The sequence below is a fragment of the Paramormyrops kingsleyae genome, chromosome 9, assembly GCF_048594095.1.
Source record: "Paramormyrops kingsleyae isolate MSU_618 chromosome 9, PKINGS_0.4, whole genome shotgun sequence".
Lineage (NCBI taxonomy): Eukaryota > Metazoa > Chordata > Actinopteri > Osteoglossiformes > Mormyridae > Paramormyrops > Paramormyrops kingsleyae.
In genome coordinates, this window is record NC_132805.1 from 4,647,400 (window position 1) to 4,668,405 (window position 21,006).

A 21,006-nucleotide genomic window follows, 5' to 3' on the forward strand; every position below is an offset into this window, starting at 1 on the left:
TTAATATGGTTAGTTAGTAAAGGTCATTCAGCAGAAAGTAAACAAGTCTGGCAGTGTGGAAAAGATATACCTGAAGTTATAAAACACTCTGCTAATCATCCTTAATGACTGTGGCCCTAAATAGACATAGGGAACCTGGGATGGGTTTGTACTCTCAAATCCTACTTGTGACGCATACATGATATATTTAAAAGGGAAAAACACGATAGAGACCACTGAAAACCACCACTCTTTACACTCTCAGTCTAACCACTTGTCTTTTTGCAAAGACATCCCATTGGGTTAAGTTCAGCCCTGTTTTGAAGGGAGCTGATAGCCTTTGACCATCGTACCTTCTGCTAAAGGCCATTAACCAATAGGTAGAATTTAATCTATCCCAGTAAAGTGTCACTGCACTTCCTATCACTATAAATAGAAGACAGTGCATATTACAAGGAATCCCACAGGAAGGACACCAAAGTAATGCCATGCACTTCCTCGTCTTCTGGTTAAAGTTACAGACTTCGGTTAGTCGAAGAAAGTGATCCTGAGGCTCCCATTGCCGGCCTGCAGCTTGCAGACGTCTACCAGGACAAAGCCATTTTCACACACATCTCCAGGCATGATTTCCAGCCTCCCAAGCTCCAAAGGCCCCTGGCTGGCATGTTTGTAGTGTATTCTGTGTGCTGGGTACCTGATGATGGTAGCCAGTCGGCTGGCTGGTCAGACTGGTCAGCTCCATCTGTTAACCAGTCCATATGTACCATTCTTCTGAGTAACTCCTGAGTAAATCATGGTACCAGATAGCAGTTTCCCGGCAGAGAGATCTATGCCGTGTTCAGGCTCATGGCCCTGACTGTCGTCCATCCCTGTCGTTCCCACTGCTCATCACCATAAGGGAAATCACCTCTCCCATGCTCCCTGTTATGAAACATAACTCTATCCCTTCCAATCAGCCTCCCTGCTTCGTTTCATCTGTGCCACAACATGGGACATTCTAGTCCTTGGGTCCCATTGGTGGCATGCAGTGCGAGAGCTCTGAGGCATCCTCAGATAGTGTTAATGCTTATGCTCCATACGGACCACCAAGCAACAGTGCACTACAAGTGTGACACACACAATAGCAACTCCTGAAACCACACCCCCCCTTCGGTTCCTCAAAGCCTTAAAGGATGATTCACCATTGGATCACTTCTTTTCACATATCCCATCCCCGCTCCTTTGAGACACACACACGCGTATATACGACTGACAGCGAAGCTTAGGGTCTGAGCACAGGGTCGGGCCTTTTGTCTGGTGTCGTTGGAGCTTAAGGGCCCAGCGGTCATGTGCCTATTCAAATACGAGAGCGGGACTTGAACTGGTGACCTTCTGGTGACAGGCACAGACGCCTAACGTGCTGAGCCACACAGCAGCCATGGGCCCAACCCACTCACAGCATAAAGATCGGTGAACTCCTCGAAGACGTTAGCAGCCTTTACCAGTCTCCATCATGCTCATTTAACTCACTAAGGATCAAAGGCAAGACTAATACTGACAAAAGCTTTACTGAACAAGCATCCTCAGCAAATATCAGTATCAAATCACCCTTAAATTCACCAGTAACAAGTGTTTTCCCACTTACCATGAAGTTACAAGGCACAGTGTCAAGGAAGAGTCAAACATAGTTCTCTCCAAACTGCTATGTCAACATTAAGAAACATTTTAGTCATTTATTTACATACAATGACCAAATGGACAGCAGAGCGTGAAATGAAGGGATTTATGAGAATTCTAATCCTGTCATGTGACTTGCTAGGATCTCATAGGTACAATGAGGATATGAAATGTCTTCAGGGCTAAACATTCAAATACCATTCTACTTGCTGTTTGCCCCCCCCCCCAAACCCCCATACCCCCCACCACACCCCGCTTTGATCTGTTGAAGTACTACTGCCCAAGGATATTATTTATGCATGGCACATAAACCTCCCCTCCATGATCTAAGATCTAGGTGATGACGAACTCTTACAACATCATCATCCAAGACAAGATGTGCACCTTCATGTCCGCGACTCTGCTCAGTTCATCTCAGTGCTTTGCCAGCTTCGCCATTCTCTCACTCCTTCCTCCACCCCCTTCCTGACTGGGATCCGCAGTCAAGCAGCTTAACACATTCTGGCAGGGAGAGGGCTGCCCCCACCCGCGGCACGTGCAGGGCTGAGAGGGGGAGTGCGTGCCCAACTCCCCCCATCCAGCGACGGCCGATCACACGGAATCATGTGTGCGTGTGCACGCACGTGCGTGTGCGTTGTCTGTGTGCATCAGCCTTCTCATACTCGGTCAAATTCAATCAGTGGAGAAACGGGTGCATGAATTACCCCCGACATCGATATCTGATCTCGGCTTCCCCCCGGTTCAAAATCGCATGTCCTTCATGTGTAATCTAGTTAATTTAGCTGTTCCTGTCTCCAGGAGGCAGGCAGACAGGGGAAGTGCGGCAGCCCATTTTAAGCCATGCATTTGTGCCCTGTCTAGCCCCCCAAGCTCTCCTCTGAGGTACGTCTCTAAAGCTGTCCAGCAGCAGGTTCTTGGGAGGCCACGATATTCCGGAAGGCTCACTGGTCCCCCCGTCTTCATCGCGACACACTTATAAAACGCCACAGAAGCTTTTCCTTGAGCAGCATAGAGAGGCCACGCCCTGATTAATTTACCCTTCACCAGGCCTGTCAGCTGTGACAAATATTCAGTTTATAGAGAACAATGGCTCAGTTGAACCTGCAACTAAAAAAGACAGCATAATGAAAAGACACACTTTTACTGGGTCAGCAGAGTGAGGCTTGAACGAAGACTCCTCCACATATCAGGCATTTCAGCTTCAACTGCACCGTGTCCTTCTTATTTTTAAAAGGTTCTAGTTGGTCCAAACACGCCCCCCCCCCACCACCACCACCACTTGGTACATTCCTACAATAAACTCCTTGATTAAACCCTGCTCTACGCTGCCCAATGCCCTGCAATGCGCAGCCTACTGTGCCTGGGAAACATTGTATTGTATTCACATTATTGAGCTGGTTTTAGAAAAAAATTAGTTATTCGTAAAGGAGGAGATATTCGTTGATTAATTCAGCCATTCTAAACATTTATCTTTTTCCATGCAGCACAAATAAAGGCAGAGGGTAGGAAATCGATGAGAAACGCCAGTGTGGTTTGGCTGCTGTAGGTGGCACGGCCGTCTGGCCATGCGGCCGCGGTCTCGCCGAGGGCAGAGGAAGCCGCTCGGGGTGAGGGCTGCTCAGGGCCGTTTTCCCGTCCGCACACTGGCTGTACTGGACCCAACTGTCCCCGCTTCTGCCGTCCCACCTCCTTCCGGGAGCCCTGCCAGTGGCACATAGGAGCCTGTGGGACCCCCTGTCCGCCCACGAAAGCCCGGCTATCAGCATACCTTCTGGCCGCAGCCGGTGCGAGGCCACCGTGCCCAATGTCGGTGGGCGAAAGGGCTTGCTGACAAAAAAAAAGGTCACGTATCGCATTTCTGACCGGTGCAGAGGACGTTCCGAGAGACCCAGAGCGTTAGATCACACGGCACTTAATGGACAGACTGAGAGGAGCTTTAAATTAACATCCGTCCTGGTTCAATGACACGTCGCCTCTGCAGTCGAGGAAGCCACTCCTGTGCGCCAGGGCTGGCCGATAGGTTACAGGAGCTCATTGAGAGGCGACATTCAGGAAATAATAGGCTCTCAGTCATGTCGGGTGAAGGCCGTCGTACCTCGATGATGTCGGCGTTGGTGCGGCTCTCGTGGGGCTCGTTGTACTCTGTGTACTTCAGCAGCACCTTGTCCATGTCGGTGCTGGCGTACTGGAAGAGCTTGTTGGAGTGGTTGAAGATGATGAGGGCGATCTCGCAGTCGCACAGCACGCTCAGCTCGTAGGCCTTCTTCATCAGGCCGAATTTGCGCTTGGTGAACGTCACCTGTGAAGCGGGTGCGGGAGGGGGGTGGGAGTAGGAGGGGGCAAAAAGGCTAATTTTAATTAGGAGGAGACCATTTGTCGCATGAACGGCACATTTGCAGCGTGCAAAAAGAAAGCAAAGTAACAGATGGAAGAGAATGAAAGAGAACAACCAAAGAGGATGACAGGATAGCGGGAACGTGTGGGGAGGGTAGGAAAGAGGAGAACCACACAGCGGGTCAAGTGAAAAGCAAACAAAGTCAGCTCCACAGTAGACTAAATAAGACCCACTGCACTGAAAGTGTAAACACAAAACATTTAACAACAGACGCAAAGGCGAAACGCGGCTCATGGAAACGTAGCAAGATGTACAATATTTCCATGGGAACAGAAGTTATATTGATCAAGAGGGACAGCTTTTTTCTGGGAAGTGGTATGTCTAAGGGGGTACAATGAATATAGAGCGACATCTCCCTAATCTTTGTTTTGCATCCTTTAATAATCAGGATCAAGACCGCAAATTGAGACAGAGATGCACAGAATCACAGGAAGTATTGTCACGTGAAAAAATCCCCAGTTTCTCCTCCTGTCACTCTCGCTGTCACTAATTGCCCACATACTCCTCATGTCACACTGAAGAAGCTCTCTCAGGCAGAAGGCTGTCCCCCCCCCCCCCCCCCCCCCCAAATCTCCACCCACGCTACACCCCTTCCCCTCTCTTTCCCCCTCACTCTCACCCTCATCGCGGCACCACAAATCAAATTATTTTGGGGTCGTTTCCATGGGCAACCGCCTATGAGACACCCACCACCGTTCTGCACATAAATACACACAAATACACACAAATACACACACACACACACACACACACGTAGGAAAAATACACACAATTGAATCACAGTGGAAATGGAAAGCATTGGCAGAAGGGAGGAACACACAGAAGACAAAATATAGTGCTGAAAGTCTTCTGAGCTTTCAATGCCATTTAAGTCATATAACAGTGAACGTCAGAGAACACAACTACTATGGAATATAGTCTTTGTGTCTCCATACATCATATGAATGTCAACATGATCAAAATAAAATGCTTTGGGGGGGAAATAACTATAGCCATGCAGAGTAGCCAATTTTTTTGTTCTCCTCCAGAAAATCTTGGCCATTTAATCCAATTTCCACCAATCAAATGGTTGATAAAAGATACCATTAAGTGATTAAGCAATTAGCTTACTGATCAGCAAGTCACACGCCTGACTTCACCCTGTTCTGATCACTCCTCTTAAAGACTTGCCCGTGGCTAATTAAGGCATTTGTGTCGAGTTTGACTGTAGCATTGGGAAAATTAATTAAAGATAAATATCAGGCAGGAGTCGCAAGGAGACGAAGGGAGATCGCAAAGGAGCCATGCAACACGACGGTGAGAATAATCAGAATGTGGGGCTCTTTGGTAATGGAGGGATTAAGGCAGCCTGTGTTTTCTTTATCGCACAGCTGCATTCCACACGGAAAACACTGGTGCTCTGGGTGTGGAGAGGGATTACAGTCCGGAGGGAGCTGTTGTCCAAGTCCCATCTTCTGGAATACCAGTCTCCCACACAAGCCCATGCAACATGGGATGCTTGTCATTAGAGATCTGCTCTTGGACTGAGTAATGACACAACAGTGAATTTAAATATTGTTCACTCAAGCGTTAAAACGCCCCTACAGCTAAAGAGCCACAAGTAAATTAATTACATACTGAGCTGCATTTATAAATGATGTTTTAGCATTTCTTATTAAACTCATAAACCAAGAAGAATTTAAATTGGAAGGCATTTTTGGCTACTCTTGAAACCCCAGAACTAAAACATGTCTACGAATGTTAATTTCAAGAAGAAAGATAAATTGGTGGACTCCAGTACATTAGCTTGGTATTTCCACTGTGAAGGTTTTTCAAGCAGCTTAGTGTCTTCCTTGCACAGAGGGAGTAACCAATTGCCTGGGCGAGGAGATGCAAAATAAAAACAAGGAATGTTCTTGCTCTTCCTTGTTCCTGCCATCAGGTTTTGATTCTGATTGAACAAGACCATCAGATGACAAAAAAAACAAAACTCTCTCAAAACAGTCAGTGTTTATCGGTGCTTGCGGTACTTTAAAAAAAAATCAAACAGTGCAAAACTAAATATATCAAAAATGTAAAAAAAAACGTTGGTCTGTTCAGATGTAACAGAAACCTACAGGTGCCTCATGGCTCTGACTGGGCTCTCTCTGGTCTGAGAGTTTTCATTCTTCTGCCATCTCCAGCCAAACTGGCCATTCACAGACAGACGAGGCTCCTGACCGATCCTCACCTGTTTGTTGCGCTCATCTGTGATCCTCTGGATCTGAATCTTTTTTCTCCCCATGCTTCCCGTATGGTGGTGGAGAGGTGAAGGAAGTCGACAGGTCGAAGGTGTGTGTGGCGATCTGGGGGGGGGATGGGGTGTGATGTCAACGGCGGGATGGACCCTCTCTTCTCTATCCCCTGCCGGTGGGAGCTGATCAAAAAGTTCTTACCCCGCAGGAAAAAATAAAGAGGGAAACAACACGGGGGCCAGGAGGCTGGGCGTTCAGTTCATGGTCTGTTCAGTGGGGGGGGGGGGGGGCGGGGGGGCAGCCTGCTGATCGAGTCTCTTTGGAGGCTTTGGAAGCCTTTACCCTCGTTGAACGCTGGTATCAGTGGGGTGTTGCTGTTGGGAGAGGGGAACATAGAGCAGGAGATTAGATGACTTTTGGACACAGAAGCAGGAGACATACATCGCATTACCAACACAGATCAGAAGTCTGACAGCTGCTGCACACTTTGGGCTGGACCTCCGGTCTAGCATCTCCTCCTTCCTCAGACTCCAACCAAGATGGTGAATAAATCCTGAGGATTTGCTACGGTCATCGAAATCGCCCGACACGTCTACATTATGCAGACGGAGGACAGTGAATCAATCCACCATACGCTAGGAGAACAGAATGCAGTTTCCTTTAAAATGTTAAAGTGTGGCTGCTCCCAAAAAGCCAAGCCTAACGAGGCAGATCCTGTTCAGCAACGTGCCTAGTCAGCTTCATTAAAGACATCACTGTCATATCACCAGGCTTGACGGCCTGGGGCGGGCATCTGCCCTTTCAGCCATTAAATAACCATCTTAAAGTGGCGACGGCTCTACATCTTGGCGGTAAGGAAATCTTGTGCGGCTACAGCGACACAGGAGCACAGAAACCAGAACAGCAGTGGCACTGGGAGCCACCTTAACTAAAACATGTCTCCAGCTGACACCAAAGTGTGACTTGCTTTTAATAACCCAAGTTAAAACTAGAATTTTAGCAACGAAGATGCTAGCAATTTTTAGCCTAATGCTATCATCTAACAGACACGGAGTTCTTGCAGAAAGCCTTGATGCCTTTTTTTAAACCCCCTACTTTGGTATCAGAAAGTAAAATATTGTTTACTCCAGTGTGTCCATGAGCGTTTGCGTTAGACGTTCCAGAATAAAAGATCTATATAAACAGTAGAAGAGTGCTCTACACTTCAGACGGCTTAATGTTTTTACTTCAACAGACATAATACAAAACACTGACAGTTCAATCAAAATGGTACATAAGCCAGCTCATTTAGACATTACTTGCTGCTGAAAGGAACACAACTATCCTCTTAATGACTTATAAATTCCCACTGTTGGCTTCTGACAAAAGGAAGCATTAATTAAACTGATCTGTCTATTTCAACGAGCTTAGGTGTGGGTGCAGATGCATGTGTGTGTTCTGAATTATGTTGACAACCTGGGTGTTTTAAATCATCATCATTTCATTATGACAGAGCCCCAAGTGTTACAGTGATTCCAGATTCAAATACTAGTAACAGCTGCTGTACCCTTGAACTAGATACTGATATCATTCAGAAAAATAAAACTTAATCCATAGCTGAAGCCAGTCTTGACTTGAATCCCTATACAAGGAGCACTCAACAGGAAGCCCAGGAGACACTATCATTTGGCACGCAACTCCTACCTTCAAAGACGCCAATAACTTTGCAATTAGATTAGCAAACCTAGCTGACATCTTTTTAAGTGAATCTCCCTATTCAGTAGCAAAGGAAATGTTTCCAAACCAACAAATACTTTCTAACAATTTAATCCCCCCGTGTCACTGTTTCACATGAATACTGACAAAAATGACAAAATTAAGACAAGTTCGTACATAACTTCTACATTTCAAATGGGTGATGGATCTGAAAATATACCGGCCATGTTGCTGACAAGAGACTGGACATAAGGATAAGATTACCAGCCTGATAAAGAGCTCTGTTGCTGTAAGGAACTTAACCTGACTTAACCTTCCTTCAGTTAGAATACCTAGCTATGCACTTTTGTATAATCTACAGCTATAAGCCATTTACATCACTTTGGATAATTGATCTGTTAACCATTTAACTAACAGTGATCGTCCCTCATCAGGAAAGCTGCCATATGGTTCTGCAGACGCTCTCGGCAGTGCGGCCGGAAAGCTGGTCCTAAATGCGCTTTAGTTCGCCTCCAAGGATGCGGCACATGGAGAGGCTCCTTTATCGGTGGAGGTGCGCAGTCTGCAGCCTTGTGTCCTTCACGCCCCAGGGCCACTTCCCCTCTCATCTCGGCCACACATTCTGCTCTGTGTCATGACCGGACCAGACCGGGCCTGAGGCATTTTCAATTTTCTCGAAAGCACCAAAAATACGCACAAAATTATATTTCAGAAATGTTAAAAGCCGTTTTTTAAATTTTTGCCATTACTCCTCCTATGTTAATTTTATGAGAACAAATTTACCAACAGCAAAACATCAAACAGCATCGCAGAATGGACACTGTGTGTTGGAAGCCAAGTATCTAGCCCCATCTTCCACTGGCCAATCTCTAACAAACCTCAGCTAAACTAGTCGTCTCCAAGTGTAATTAATCTGAGGCTGCACATGGAGAAGTACTTTAGACAGATAGTGCAGAGTTTCCAAATGGGCATGAACGCACACAGGAACCCCCATTAGATTTTCACAGGATCAAGTCAGCACAAAAGTGCCGTCTAAAACGGCAGCTGAGAAACAACATGGCCTGGTGCTCCAAAGGAATGTTCCTGTGGTAGGATCCCATTCCGTTCCTCAAGGAGAAGAGCCCACAGCCTGGGGGAGGAGAGCAAAGGTGGTGGGAACACAGAAGCCTTCCTCACCCAGCTGTGTGATTCATACTCAGCTGTGGACTCGGATCTCTGGGGTTACGCACAGGCATGCAGGCACACACACGCACACACACACACACACACACACACACACACTCATACAGAAGATAACGATACAGGCCACACCCACACATAAACCTTTGTTACGCAGGAATGAGCAAAACGTGTTTTTTTTTTTTTACTTCCCCATTATGAACTATGTTAGCTATAGTTAACAACAATGCGTGAAAGCCATCAGCTCCAAATGCATGTGATTTGCGTGTTTCGTGTTTGCTTACGTCACATGGGACTCAGAGCTTATAGCGAGTACCAGCCCAGTTACTTACTACAACCTCAAAGAGAACTGCTGGTCAAACTGTCGACTCTTCTAGGGATCTCCAGCAAAACAGGAAACTGCCAAAGAGGATGCCCAATAAGGAGGGACATATACAGTAGATTTCCCAGAGCACAGTTCACCACGGGCAAAAATCAGCATTACATGGGGCAGCGGGTTTGTTCTGCTGATTCCAGATCAGGCCCTCGGCATTTATCCAGAGAACAAAAAGGGACATTCTGCTCCACTACCAGTACCCTTATAATCCAGAGCTTAAAAATGCCTGCTAAGCAGACGACATGTAACAGGGGCACCAATGATCCCTGAAGCCAATTGTTCTTCATGAGCAGGCAGCCGTACACCACAGAACCATGATATTCCGGCTTTCATGCCGAGAACTCTAAGGTGCTTCCTCTTCCCTCCAGTGAGGAGCACATTGACTTCACAGCTGCTTTCTGCAGGTTCTAAGAAATCAGAGTTCATTTCCAGTAGATGGTGAACATTGCTGTACTGGGGACAAGGGCGAGTGCGCTGACAATTTTAACTTTGCTTATATATATCTGTAGTCGGAGTGGCGGACATAATATATAACACAAATAATAAAATGTTGCAAGAGAAAAATCCTGTTCAGAAGATGGATAATGTGAGCAGTCTTAACTGGAACATTAAGGATGGCAGAACACAACATAAAAGCTGGAATGTCATAGAGACACAAACTCAGACAAGCAGCCACACACACCCACTAACATGGATGCCAGTTACTCAAATGGTGCAGTGGGACTGGATGATTTCCCTCCAACCAGCACCAACTTCTGGATATTTCCAGTCATTTACCTCATTCACGGGCAGGGGAGCAATGTCCTACCGATGCTACTGACTGTGTGTTGTGACTAGACTTTTCAACAGCATCATCTGTTGCAGAGAGAAACGCTGCGAGAAACTATCAAGCCTGCCTCGGAGAGCTGCTATCCAGCTTTACCGTGGGGGTTGGGGGGGGGAGAACCTGATCGCTTTGGCCACAGGTGGCCGGGGAGGCTACAGTGCAAGGACAGCATTCCCCCTTTGAAGGTGGGGGAAGGGGGGCTTACTCTACAGCCTGAGAGGCATACCCTTACTACTGAAGCAGCAGGCTCTGCATAGGCACCCACTAAGGCAGATAAACATTTTCCCTAAGACCCCTGCCTCATAGCTAGACAAAACCACAGAGACATGGATCAGAGGGCCTGTCTCCACAGTAAAATCACACTGGCCTCATCAAAAATAAACTTGACTGTAGCGAGATTACGTAGTTGGCCAAGGGTTCAAATAATACGGCGATTATCAGTGCAGTAACTCCATCCATCACGTCACTGAAGCTCAACGCTGTCAGCAATGTCAGATGCCTTCCTGAGATGGTCTGCATGACAGCTCACGTGAAGCACCACAAAGACCAGGACTACTGCTACTACCACCAGCCCCTGGCCCAGTTTCCCGAAGCTTTTAACATAGAACTTATGAACAACGTAGCGTTAAGAAGGCTTCGGAAAACCGGGCCCAGTATGTTACATTTAGCCATAACGCAAAAAAAAAAAAAAACTTACACTTTTTCCACCCGCCTCCTCTGAAATGTCACAATTTCTGTCACAACCGTGATGCAGCGTATAATCGAAAGAGCGTAATAAACACTTGCTATTCATGACATATTGGCAGAGTGGCACTGGGTCAGAGAGCAGACGGGCGTTCGAGTGGTGAGGCAGAGTCACGGGCAGCTCACTGAAGACTGAAGGCATGCAAATCGCCACACAGGACCCCGTGACACCATCCCGACATTGAAGCAGCAGGTTGGAAACGCTGATCTTCAGCCCTGCGCACGCTACCCAAAAACGCCATCTTTCTGACTCAACAATCAGAGTGAATTCATTACAAAGATCACCCAGGATTCAGCCCGATGTGTCAATACCACAGAGCTCAGAGTTGGAGGCCAAAACTAAACTAACTAAGTGTAGCTCTGCGGGGTCTTTGCCAATCAGCTGCACACTGATTCCTCAAACTGACCCTCAGGAAAGGGCCTGTTCCTCTAGCCCACCTCTACAGCCTCATTCAGGATAATAAGTCTCCAGCAACTGCACCCCATTCATCAGTGTCTTCAACAGGAACTCAGAGAGCAGAATGAGGCAGGTCAGCGCATCTGTGGAAAGAGACGGGGGGCGCATTTGTCAGGCCGCCAATGCCGCCCCCCCCCTCACGTGTGTACATTCCCTCTACAAGATCTGTGAGCCGCGATGAACCACGTGGCAGCTGCTAACACACCTTCTGTTCGACCCCAGACAGCTGAGCAGCTGCTCAAAGCCTCAACTTGCAAACTCGGGGGGGGGGGGGAACAAAAAAAAAAACGAAAAACCTGCTGTTTTTCTCTGCCGTGCTACATAAACTTCCTGTAAACTCCACTGACGGATGCAGAAGCACGTTATTATTTAGCCTGGGACGCTTTTAAAAAGGGCAGGTAGGTCCACATGGCGAGGACAAGCTTTTGGAAGACTAAAGCTAACTGGCTGGGAAAAAAAGTCATATCAAAGGTTACTTTATAATAAACAAAATGTTAATTGACATAATGTATAAACAAACCTTTTCACATTCTGCCCCACTCAGAGCTGAATAGGACATCTGCCTGAAGCAGGGAGGGAAAAATGAAAAGATCCTGAATGCCAAGCACCGAAATTAAAAACAAATCGGAAAAAATGACTGCCACAACAAACAATTTGTAATAGCCTAATCAAGCCGCTTTTCCCAGGTTTATAGCTTCCCCCCCCCACCCCCCGCCCCAATGCTGTGTTCTCTAGGGTTCTCATAGCACAGATTGCACTGGCCCACTGCCTAATAAGAGGATTTGTGTGCCTGTGCCCTCCTGTCTTCCTGCGACAGATCCCAGTCCTGCCCAGGCCTGCATGCCACTAACCGCATGCGCTGAAGGGCGGGTGGGTGAGGGGGGGGGGGGGCAAAGGCACAAATGTATTGAAGAGAAGTAGAAGAGATGAGTGTGCAGTCAGAAAGGCAACACAAAGTTCACATATAAACTAAGGATCAGGCTGGACTGCCAGAACGCGGCTCTAGTACCATGACGGCCACAAACGTCCACGAGGGCAGTGCTCAGATCTGAAGTGACCATCCTTATGCTCAAAACCCTGTGCAGAGGGTGCGGCTGTTTGTGCTCGGAGAACTAGCACAGCCACAATCAAAGCAGCTCGATGTCATCTGACTGTGCCGAGATACAGTGACCTGCTAATGCAGACAAGCATAAATGAGCATATTTATGATATTTATAGTATAGGCATGTCTGAATGTAATGGTCAGATGCACTATCAGCTCATTTTAAAGTATGAAACGTCTGAATTTTCTCGAAAATGGTCTATGGTTCCATAACAGTTGCCCTATAAAGAATAAAACAAATCTGATTAAAAACACAAAAGAACAAAAACATTTTTTTAACTTATATACAACAGCAGAATTTTGGAAATGAATTCATTCGTAATGGTCTATACAGACTCATACTCATAAGTTTGGTAGATGGATGGATGGATATTAGGATAAGTCAATTATCATCAGAAAATACAATTCACTCTAAACTATAATCACCCTGAATGCAAAGTCCAGTGACTGACAGAATGAGAAAAGTTCCACTTTGTTAATTAATCTGGAACCAAACAAATTAAAGACCTCAACTGAAAGCAACTTCTTAAAATTACAGCACAAGCACTTAAAACATTAATTTAAAATATAAATGGGTTTTTCTTAAGTACAAGTAGTCCGGCCCAAATTAAACTAAATGGTATTCTTAGGTGCAGATAGTCCACTTCTCTCTAATTCGACCGCAAGTATAATTTGCATTTCAATGTAAGTAACCATTTCTATTTACTGCATTTCATAAAAGCAGAATTTTACAGTGGCACTGCCTGCATAGTTTAGAACCTTATTTACATTAACAGGCGCTGTAATGCTGAGTTACCACTAACCTCCATGGCCCAGACCGAAGATTCACTTCTCGCTCAGTAGTGCGCATGTGCGCGTGCACACGCACACGCACGCACACACTTACCAGGGATTACAGGAGACCAGGTTGGTGCTCAACATGTTCCAGAACAACATGCTGTGCCAGCTTCTTTTACATGGCTCAAAGCTGTTAGTATAAGGTGCCACCGTCAGGGAGCCTCGGGGAAATAATTAATGGGCCAAACAGACCATTTGCTAATATGCTGGAACCATCCAATAAAGACAAATCAAATATCCTATACATTCCGTTAAATGAAACAACACGGTCACCTACTCTTCCAAAGTAGCAAATTAAAAAAGCATGATCGATCTGTCACTATGTGCTGCTTATAAAACAGCATTAGGGTGCCTGATTTACCGATGAACCAACGGGGGGGGAAAAGCCCTTCCTGACTTCAAAGGCACTTGGCATGGGACAGGAGTCACCCCAGCCGTGGAACGGGAGTCACCCTGGCCATCTGCACTCCGAACATCCCGTTCTTTGGGGCGGCACAGCCCAGCACGCCGGCCTACGGACAGCGGCAGCTGCTTCTTTGTGCAGGAAACGTGGAGTCCTCGAATGCGAGGCTGCTGCGATGGCCAGGCTGCACGGCCCGAGCCAGGCGGCGGCGCCATGCACAGGCTGAGCCCTGCGGGCACCTGACATGCAGCGGATCAGACCACCCACACCCACACACACACACCTCCTCCCACTTCCAAACACACTCACGCCAAGAGACGTCAGCTCAGAAACAGCTGACATGCTGAACAAGCCCATAGCAGCTGACAGATCACAGGTGGGGAGGGGTGACAACCTAAGACAACCTGCCTTTACTACCTCCAGCTAACTTCTCCCCACGAACCCCCACCCACCCATGTCTCATCCCATGTCATGGGTTCTTTGGGCTACGACTACAAAAAAACAGATGGGCTAGCAAGCTTGGAGCAACCTGTGACAATATGTCTGTAGCTCGTGCTGTGGAGAAATCGAACATTGACTGCATAAATATATAAAAGTGTCCCACATTTAAGGGCATTGTTCAGCTGCCTATATATATATATATATATAAAAATGATATTTATAATATTCTCCTAAATTCTGGCAAAACATTTTGCCATGAGGGATATTTGTAACAAAAAAAAAAAAAAAAAGACAAATAGGTGGAGATCCTGCTGCCACAATGAGCGGCTCCTGAACCCTCAAGACAGGCAGTATGATCAGGATGTTGCTGCATTTTGAAATGCTTTCAGGAGCTGCCCGTGACGCAGTACAGTGCCAGAACGCAAGGCCGAGAATGACTGTTTCAGAACAGCACTGAATTATTATGGAGATTTGCAATATGACAATTAAACTAAAAAGAATCATAGATGTTAGGGCAGCCTTGAGTGCAATTAGCAGGACTTCTTTCATGAACCGTAATGCACGGTAACATTAAAGCCACAGGAATCACAAGCCCTTTGGCCAAACATCAACAGTCAGTATCCACGAGGCCTAGCTGATGCAGTGCAGCATGTTGTAGGTGGGAAATATTCAACATACCGCTAGAGAAACCTCTGTCTGATTATATTTTCATTAGTTCATACATTTCATAAAATGGTGGCAACTGAGCACCATCCTTTAGGCTTCAGAGACCTGAAGCCTAAAGGCCTTTAGGCTTCAGAGACCAAAATGTCTCGAGTCAGAAAACTGCCAAAATGTAATTTCAAATTTGTATAATACAACATTCATTCTAATGAGGACCTCTGCACTCATACATTTTCTTTTAGTTAATATACTTCTTACTAAAAGCAAAGTTATGAAAACCTAAGTTTTAGGTTCTTTTAAGTTTTCAAAATCCCTGCTGAATTAAATCATTTTAATATAAACAACAAGATCTACTACCGAATGAATAGAAACCAAAAAGTATTTGATCCCATTCAGTCTATTACATAACAGAGTCTACAGATGCACCAAATACAACACCTGATTACACTGGAGATGGCTGAAGTAGCATGAAACTATTCAGTCTAGAACTCAGTTCAGTACCTGAACTGTTGTTGAGTGATTACAAATTAGTTTTGCTAGAAACAAGTATATGAAGTCTATAAAAAAAAGCAGAGGAAAAAAAAAGTCTGTGTATAGTACACAGTACCATATATTCACTGTGTACCAAATACACAGACAATACACAATATATAGGGAATAAACACAGAGCAGAGAATATGGATTACTGGCTGCTTCTTTCACTGGCAGACTGCATATTACACACACAGAAAATAATGCCTGATGTCAGGCACCTGAAACATCAGAACCGGGGTAATCATATAGAAAACAGCAGTATTTCCCCAGAGAGTTTCAGGATAACTAAAATTCACTCTACTTCTTAGGCCACAGCCCATGGAAAGAGATGCAAACTAAAGGTGGCATGAGGAGTGAGATGCAGCAGATCAGATGACTAGTAAAAAGTTGGGTGTCGAGGCGAAGTTCGCAGTGTGGGAAAGAGCGAAAGAGGCTGGGGAAGATGGGAAAGGAGCGTGTGAAAATGATGGGGACAGGTTGATGAATTTCAGTCATCCATTAAATGTGGAAGGAGGATGGCAAGAACTCAGACAATATGATTTAGAATGGAAAAAAGTTGAATTTTTAAAAAACCACCTCTTTGGGCTGCTGTGACCCTGACATCATTTGCATACCATCGTCTGTTATGTCAACATCTGAGCCATATTTAAATCAGACTATCAATCCCAGCCCACCCATCTTCCCTGTTGGCAACATTCATACTGATACAGAGGCTACTCCCTGACTGAAATTCATACATAAACATACAGGGAAGGGCAGACAGAGTTATGAGTTGAAAACAGAGGACTATGTCAAGAACACATTGGCAATTCCAACTCTACTCTTCCGTTGCCATTTCCCACTGCCTCCCCCAATAGGAACTATGCACAGAAAAGGCTCATTCTTACATGGACAGGAAAATATAAAAACAGACACCCACAGAAAGAACAACACAGAAAAGAAAATGGCCTACGGGAACACTGCAAAAAGCCCAAAGCTCTAGGAATTCTCACACGGCATCATACGTCTGGAAAATGACAATAGGACAGACGTGAGGGAGAGAAAGGAAGCAGAACACCAATTAATGGTGAGAAGAATCAAGCCATTAGATCAAAAGCAGAGGGGGGAGCATTGCAAATGAGCAGGAGCCATAGCAGTGTATGGTTTCAGCTCGCAGCCTTGGCGTTTGCTGTTTCAGCTGTGCTGGCCTAATGGCCGCACTGTTCACACGCCACTGTGGACTGCTCTCTGTGGCAAAGGCAGGACCAACGTGCTAAGACCTCGCCCGACAGCAGCCCTTAGCACCTACAGCCTCTGTGAAGACACCTTCCAGCACCACAGGCTATGTGCATGTGTCGCAGAACCAGAGAAGTCTCATGTTTTCCGAAAGGTTACCGAGAACGCTTCAGCTCATTAAAGCATTCAAAGGCCAGATATTTTTCTTCTCAAAAGCTAATAAAACCATGATGAAACTAGTACTATTGAAAATTTCACTATACTGAGGAAATGCCATAGACTGCAGTTGGAGGAAAGGCCATTTCTTCCCTTTGGAAATACAGCTTAACTGACTGATTTTAAGACAGCAATAGTATTGTGTACAAATAAATGTAGTGTATCAAATGTACCAGTAATAATCAATGCATATACATGAACTCTATAACACAATGGCGAGAAGACTAGAAGACCTAACAGACATCATAGCCTAGCCCAGACTAAGCATGCTTAGAACACTTACATTAGCCAACAAAATCATTAACACAAAGCCTATTGTATAATAAAGTGTTGAATATCTCATGTAACTTACAGAGTAATATACTGAAAGTGAAAAACAGAACGCAACTGAAATACCCGTTGTAAAGTCAAAATATCATAACACGGACCATCGTAACGTCGGGAGCATCTATATTCTAGTGATTGTTGCTGAGTGAGAAAGGGAAGATCCAGACATAGCGGGTGCAGTGTACTCTGCACTCTGCCGTGCTGCAGTCTTCAGGGCTTAGAGCCACTTACAGAAGCTCACAGCTGACCGCCGTCATCTGGTAAAGCTAAGCGGGGATATAACCATGCCTGACATGTTTTTAGCCGACACATGCTGCAGCCGTGAACATCCATTTACCCCCTGGGTGGAGCGAGAAGCAGCATGAACCAGTTACTGGTGGTTAAACGAAGATCATTCTTAATATAAACAACCATTAGAAGAAAAAAGTCATGCAAATTACTGCGCAGTAGAGATTCATTATATATCTCGGTTAAGAGTGATCTTCCAAGCTGATATCAAAGATCGAAATCAGGGTGGATCCTGACATTTTTTAACTAATCGGTATTGGCTATCGCAGCCCAACCTAAGGAATGATCCAGTTGAACTTTCCGTGTTCACCCAGTTTACATCAGCTGCGCAGATTGTAACGTTCTATCACACAGTGCAGTAAGCCTGAAGCACATGGCTTGAAACTACAAACTACCAAGATGTCAGTCGTGTGGAAATTCTTTAAATTGGGAAGACTGAAAGTAGACCAGCAGCTACTTACAATGTTTGCAATGTCATCCTTTCGAGAGCAGGTAGCGACAGAGCCTGTTTAATACAATGAATCTAATTATGCACTTGCAAAAACATCACAAGGAAGAATTCTGTGAAATCACGAGGCTTACTCAGGCGAAGAATGCACCAACGCCTACTGTATGTGTTTGTATATTTATTAAAAGATCAGATCAGGACTCAGACGGTAGATGTAAATATTGAATGAATCGGACTGGATCAGGGTACCAAAAAAAAACAAAAAAAAAGCAACATATCAAGGGACATCGCTATTGGTTAACATACCGGTATTGGCCGATATTCATTAAAAATCAAGATATTCTACTGTGTCAATCTTAGCCAATATTTTTGGCTGACATTAAACTTCAATAATAAAACTTTGTAGAGAGAAGATTGCATTAGATGACAATCAGCCATTTTCCACAGTGAAAGACAAGGGATTTCATCAGTTCCACTTTGAAGGGCACACAAAGTACCAGCCCGTAAGACAACTTTATATGGCACGCAACATTTTTAATTAATTAAATCTGTCCCACAGTTCAATCTTTAGTTTTCCACAGGAAAAAAGAAACAAGTAGCGTCATTCTACTATCAGTATCAGCGATATTAGACAAAAATCTAATATATATCCAAGAGATTCTTAAAATACACTGATATTTGTAATATTCCCCGATATAGCTCACAGTATTGACACAAATCAGGACTTTCCGTCTACATTCCTCTACATATATACAATTAACTAGTCCATTTCTAGTCTTAGATTCAGTATTTTATGCCAACTTTCAGAAGCAGGTGAGGTAACAGCAGTGTGCTAAGTTACATAGTTTCACAAAAACACAGTATGGCATGATTAATTAATTAAGATTTCAGAATTCAAAGAAGCCCTATTGCATTGCATACATCAAGGGTTAGTCATATACTTGACATTTCTGAACACAAGAACATGAGCACACATCATATACTGGTGAGTCGCTGAACTCCAAACGATTTCAGCGACTTGGCTGAGGTTTGGCAGCATTGTAATATGTTACATGTATAAGTAAAACAGCGAACTCTGACAAACGCACACGGACATAAAACCCCCGGAAGAGTGTCTCTTTGTGTCTGTAAGCGGGCATCAGTAACACAGCAGTTAATTCTATAATCAAATTACAGGTCTGCACTTCCCCTTTAAGGGCCGAACAGCTGCCACCACTTCAGTAAGCCGACACCAGAAGTGACATGCCTGATGGTGGCCCATTTTGGAGTTCCAAGCACTACCAGTTCATTTCAAAACAGCTTCTCTTCAAATATAAAATACACCCACAGGCAATTAAATGAACGGGAATGATGAAAAACAGTTATAAGAAGAAGTGATTACCCTTAACTCTGTAGCTACAGCTCCTCAGTAATTTTGCCATCCAAAACTTTGGTTTATTTTATCCAATTAAACAATTAATATGGAGGAAAGCTTTCTTTAATACAGAATAGCATTTCATTGATTTGCATGCAAACTACAGGGAAAAAATTTGCTACAGAACATACTTAATCTCACATATTGTTCATGATGGATCCCTGTCCTCCACTACGGACAACTGACCTCAGTCTAGTTTCTTTAGCACCAATGGCATTCAAAAAGACAGATACACAGATATAAAGTAAATAGCTACATAAATATTTGAGGATTATCCAGTGGCATTTTTGGTGCATCAGGCCAGTTTGCAAAAGAAGAAAAACAACAGAAATGCATAGCTGGACAAGGTGCTCCTAATCTTTGCAATATACCTAACATTATCATTACAGTGACGTAACTACCCAACATAAACAGAAACAAGTGTGCTGTCAGGAGCCAAACAAACCAGTTCCTCTGAAGGATGGACGTCAAACAGATCTGTATATGCACAAATCTTCAGGTAGCTGTGCCACTTCCTCTGGAGATTCCATAACAAACACGTTCCATTCCACAGCAAACAGTTCAACTGGGACAATAACCTGCTATACATTCTCTGTGGTTAGTCTAGAAAATTCAGACTGATTGCTATTCTTTTATACCATGGTCCCTTATGTCATCTCATATTTCACTTATCTACCTAACTGACTACAGCTTATTAAGGTGGGTGTATATCTAGGAGTCTTGAATACAGCTTGAAAAAGCAGGAGGCAGCTATGAGGCCCGGAATCTTGTTTACCACATATAACTGAGCAGTCCGGTTGCTGGCTTCCCTCCTTGATCACACGCCCTTTTTGTCACGACAGGGACACAGATATCCATAACCAATCACTTAATGAATGCTTACAGTAAGTGTGGTCACAGCCAAAGACTACAGAAGCCATGCCAACTCTCTGTAACGGTGGGCATCAGCTGCTAACAGAACATCACGCTATCCATCAACACCTTCAAGAGATTTTCATTAGGCAGTAAATAGGTCTATATAGGCTTAGATTTTTGACAACTAAATACAAACTAACTCAATTACATGAATAATTCTCCCAAAGTACCTGGGGTCTAAAAACCAATAAGTTACAAGTCTTCTGCAATTTCCCTGATCCAAGTGTTGGACCAATGATCCTAAGTTTTCCACACACCAACCATAATGCCCTCCCATACAACTTGAAAAACGAAAATTTGAGGTATGTAAATTATACCAATATATCAAAATATTTCATCCTTAATAAATAATTCTTACTGAAAGAAGCCATTGTCTGGTAAAAAGATTTAACACGTAAATCAACTCTCAATAAATGTTTTAATACAGGCTCAGAGTTTATTATCATGAGTATTATTTTTTTTCCTTGCTTAACACCAAATAAAACCACATTCACACAGGGACATTTTGCTTAATCATCTTCATCCCAAAAAACAAACATACCAGAATGCAGCACACACACTCCCCAAATTCCCCTGCAACATTTAATGCCAAGCACTTATTTTTTTAAACTGGCCACACAAAAATTCAGAGCTGTTAAAAGAACGCGAGTTTATATCATCACAGAAGACTATTGGCCATCTTT

General features: G+C 44.5%; 1 protein-coding gene across 8 annotated transcripts in view; it reads right to left on the reverse strand.

Moving 5' to 3' along the window:
• The window catches only part of mef2d (myocyte enhancer factor 2d), a 50,903-nt gene that overhangs the window by 24,657 nt on the left and 5,240 nt on the right, over nt 1-21,006 (reverse strand). For 6 of the 8 annotated variants that reach the window (XM_072716108.1, XM_072716105.1, XM_072716106.1 and 3 more), the window contains 2 exons: nt 6,240-6,617; nt 3,731-3,934 (listed from right to left, as the gene is read on the reverse strand). In XM_072716108.1, coding sequence (XP_072572209.1) covers nt 3,731-3,934; nt 6,240-6,293 — 258 coding nt within the window. In that variant the 5' untranslated portion in view covers nt 6,294-6,617. Of the gene's footprint in view, nt 1-3,730; nt 3,935-6,239; nt 6,618-19,853; nt 20,190-21,006 lie in introns of those variants that run through there. The other 2 variants (XM_072716104.1, XM_072716103.1) reach the window with 2 other exon arrangements.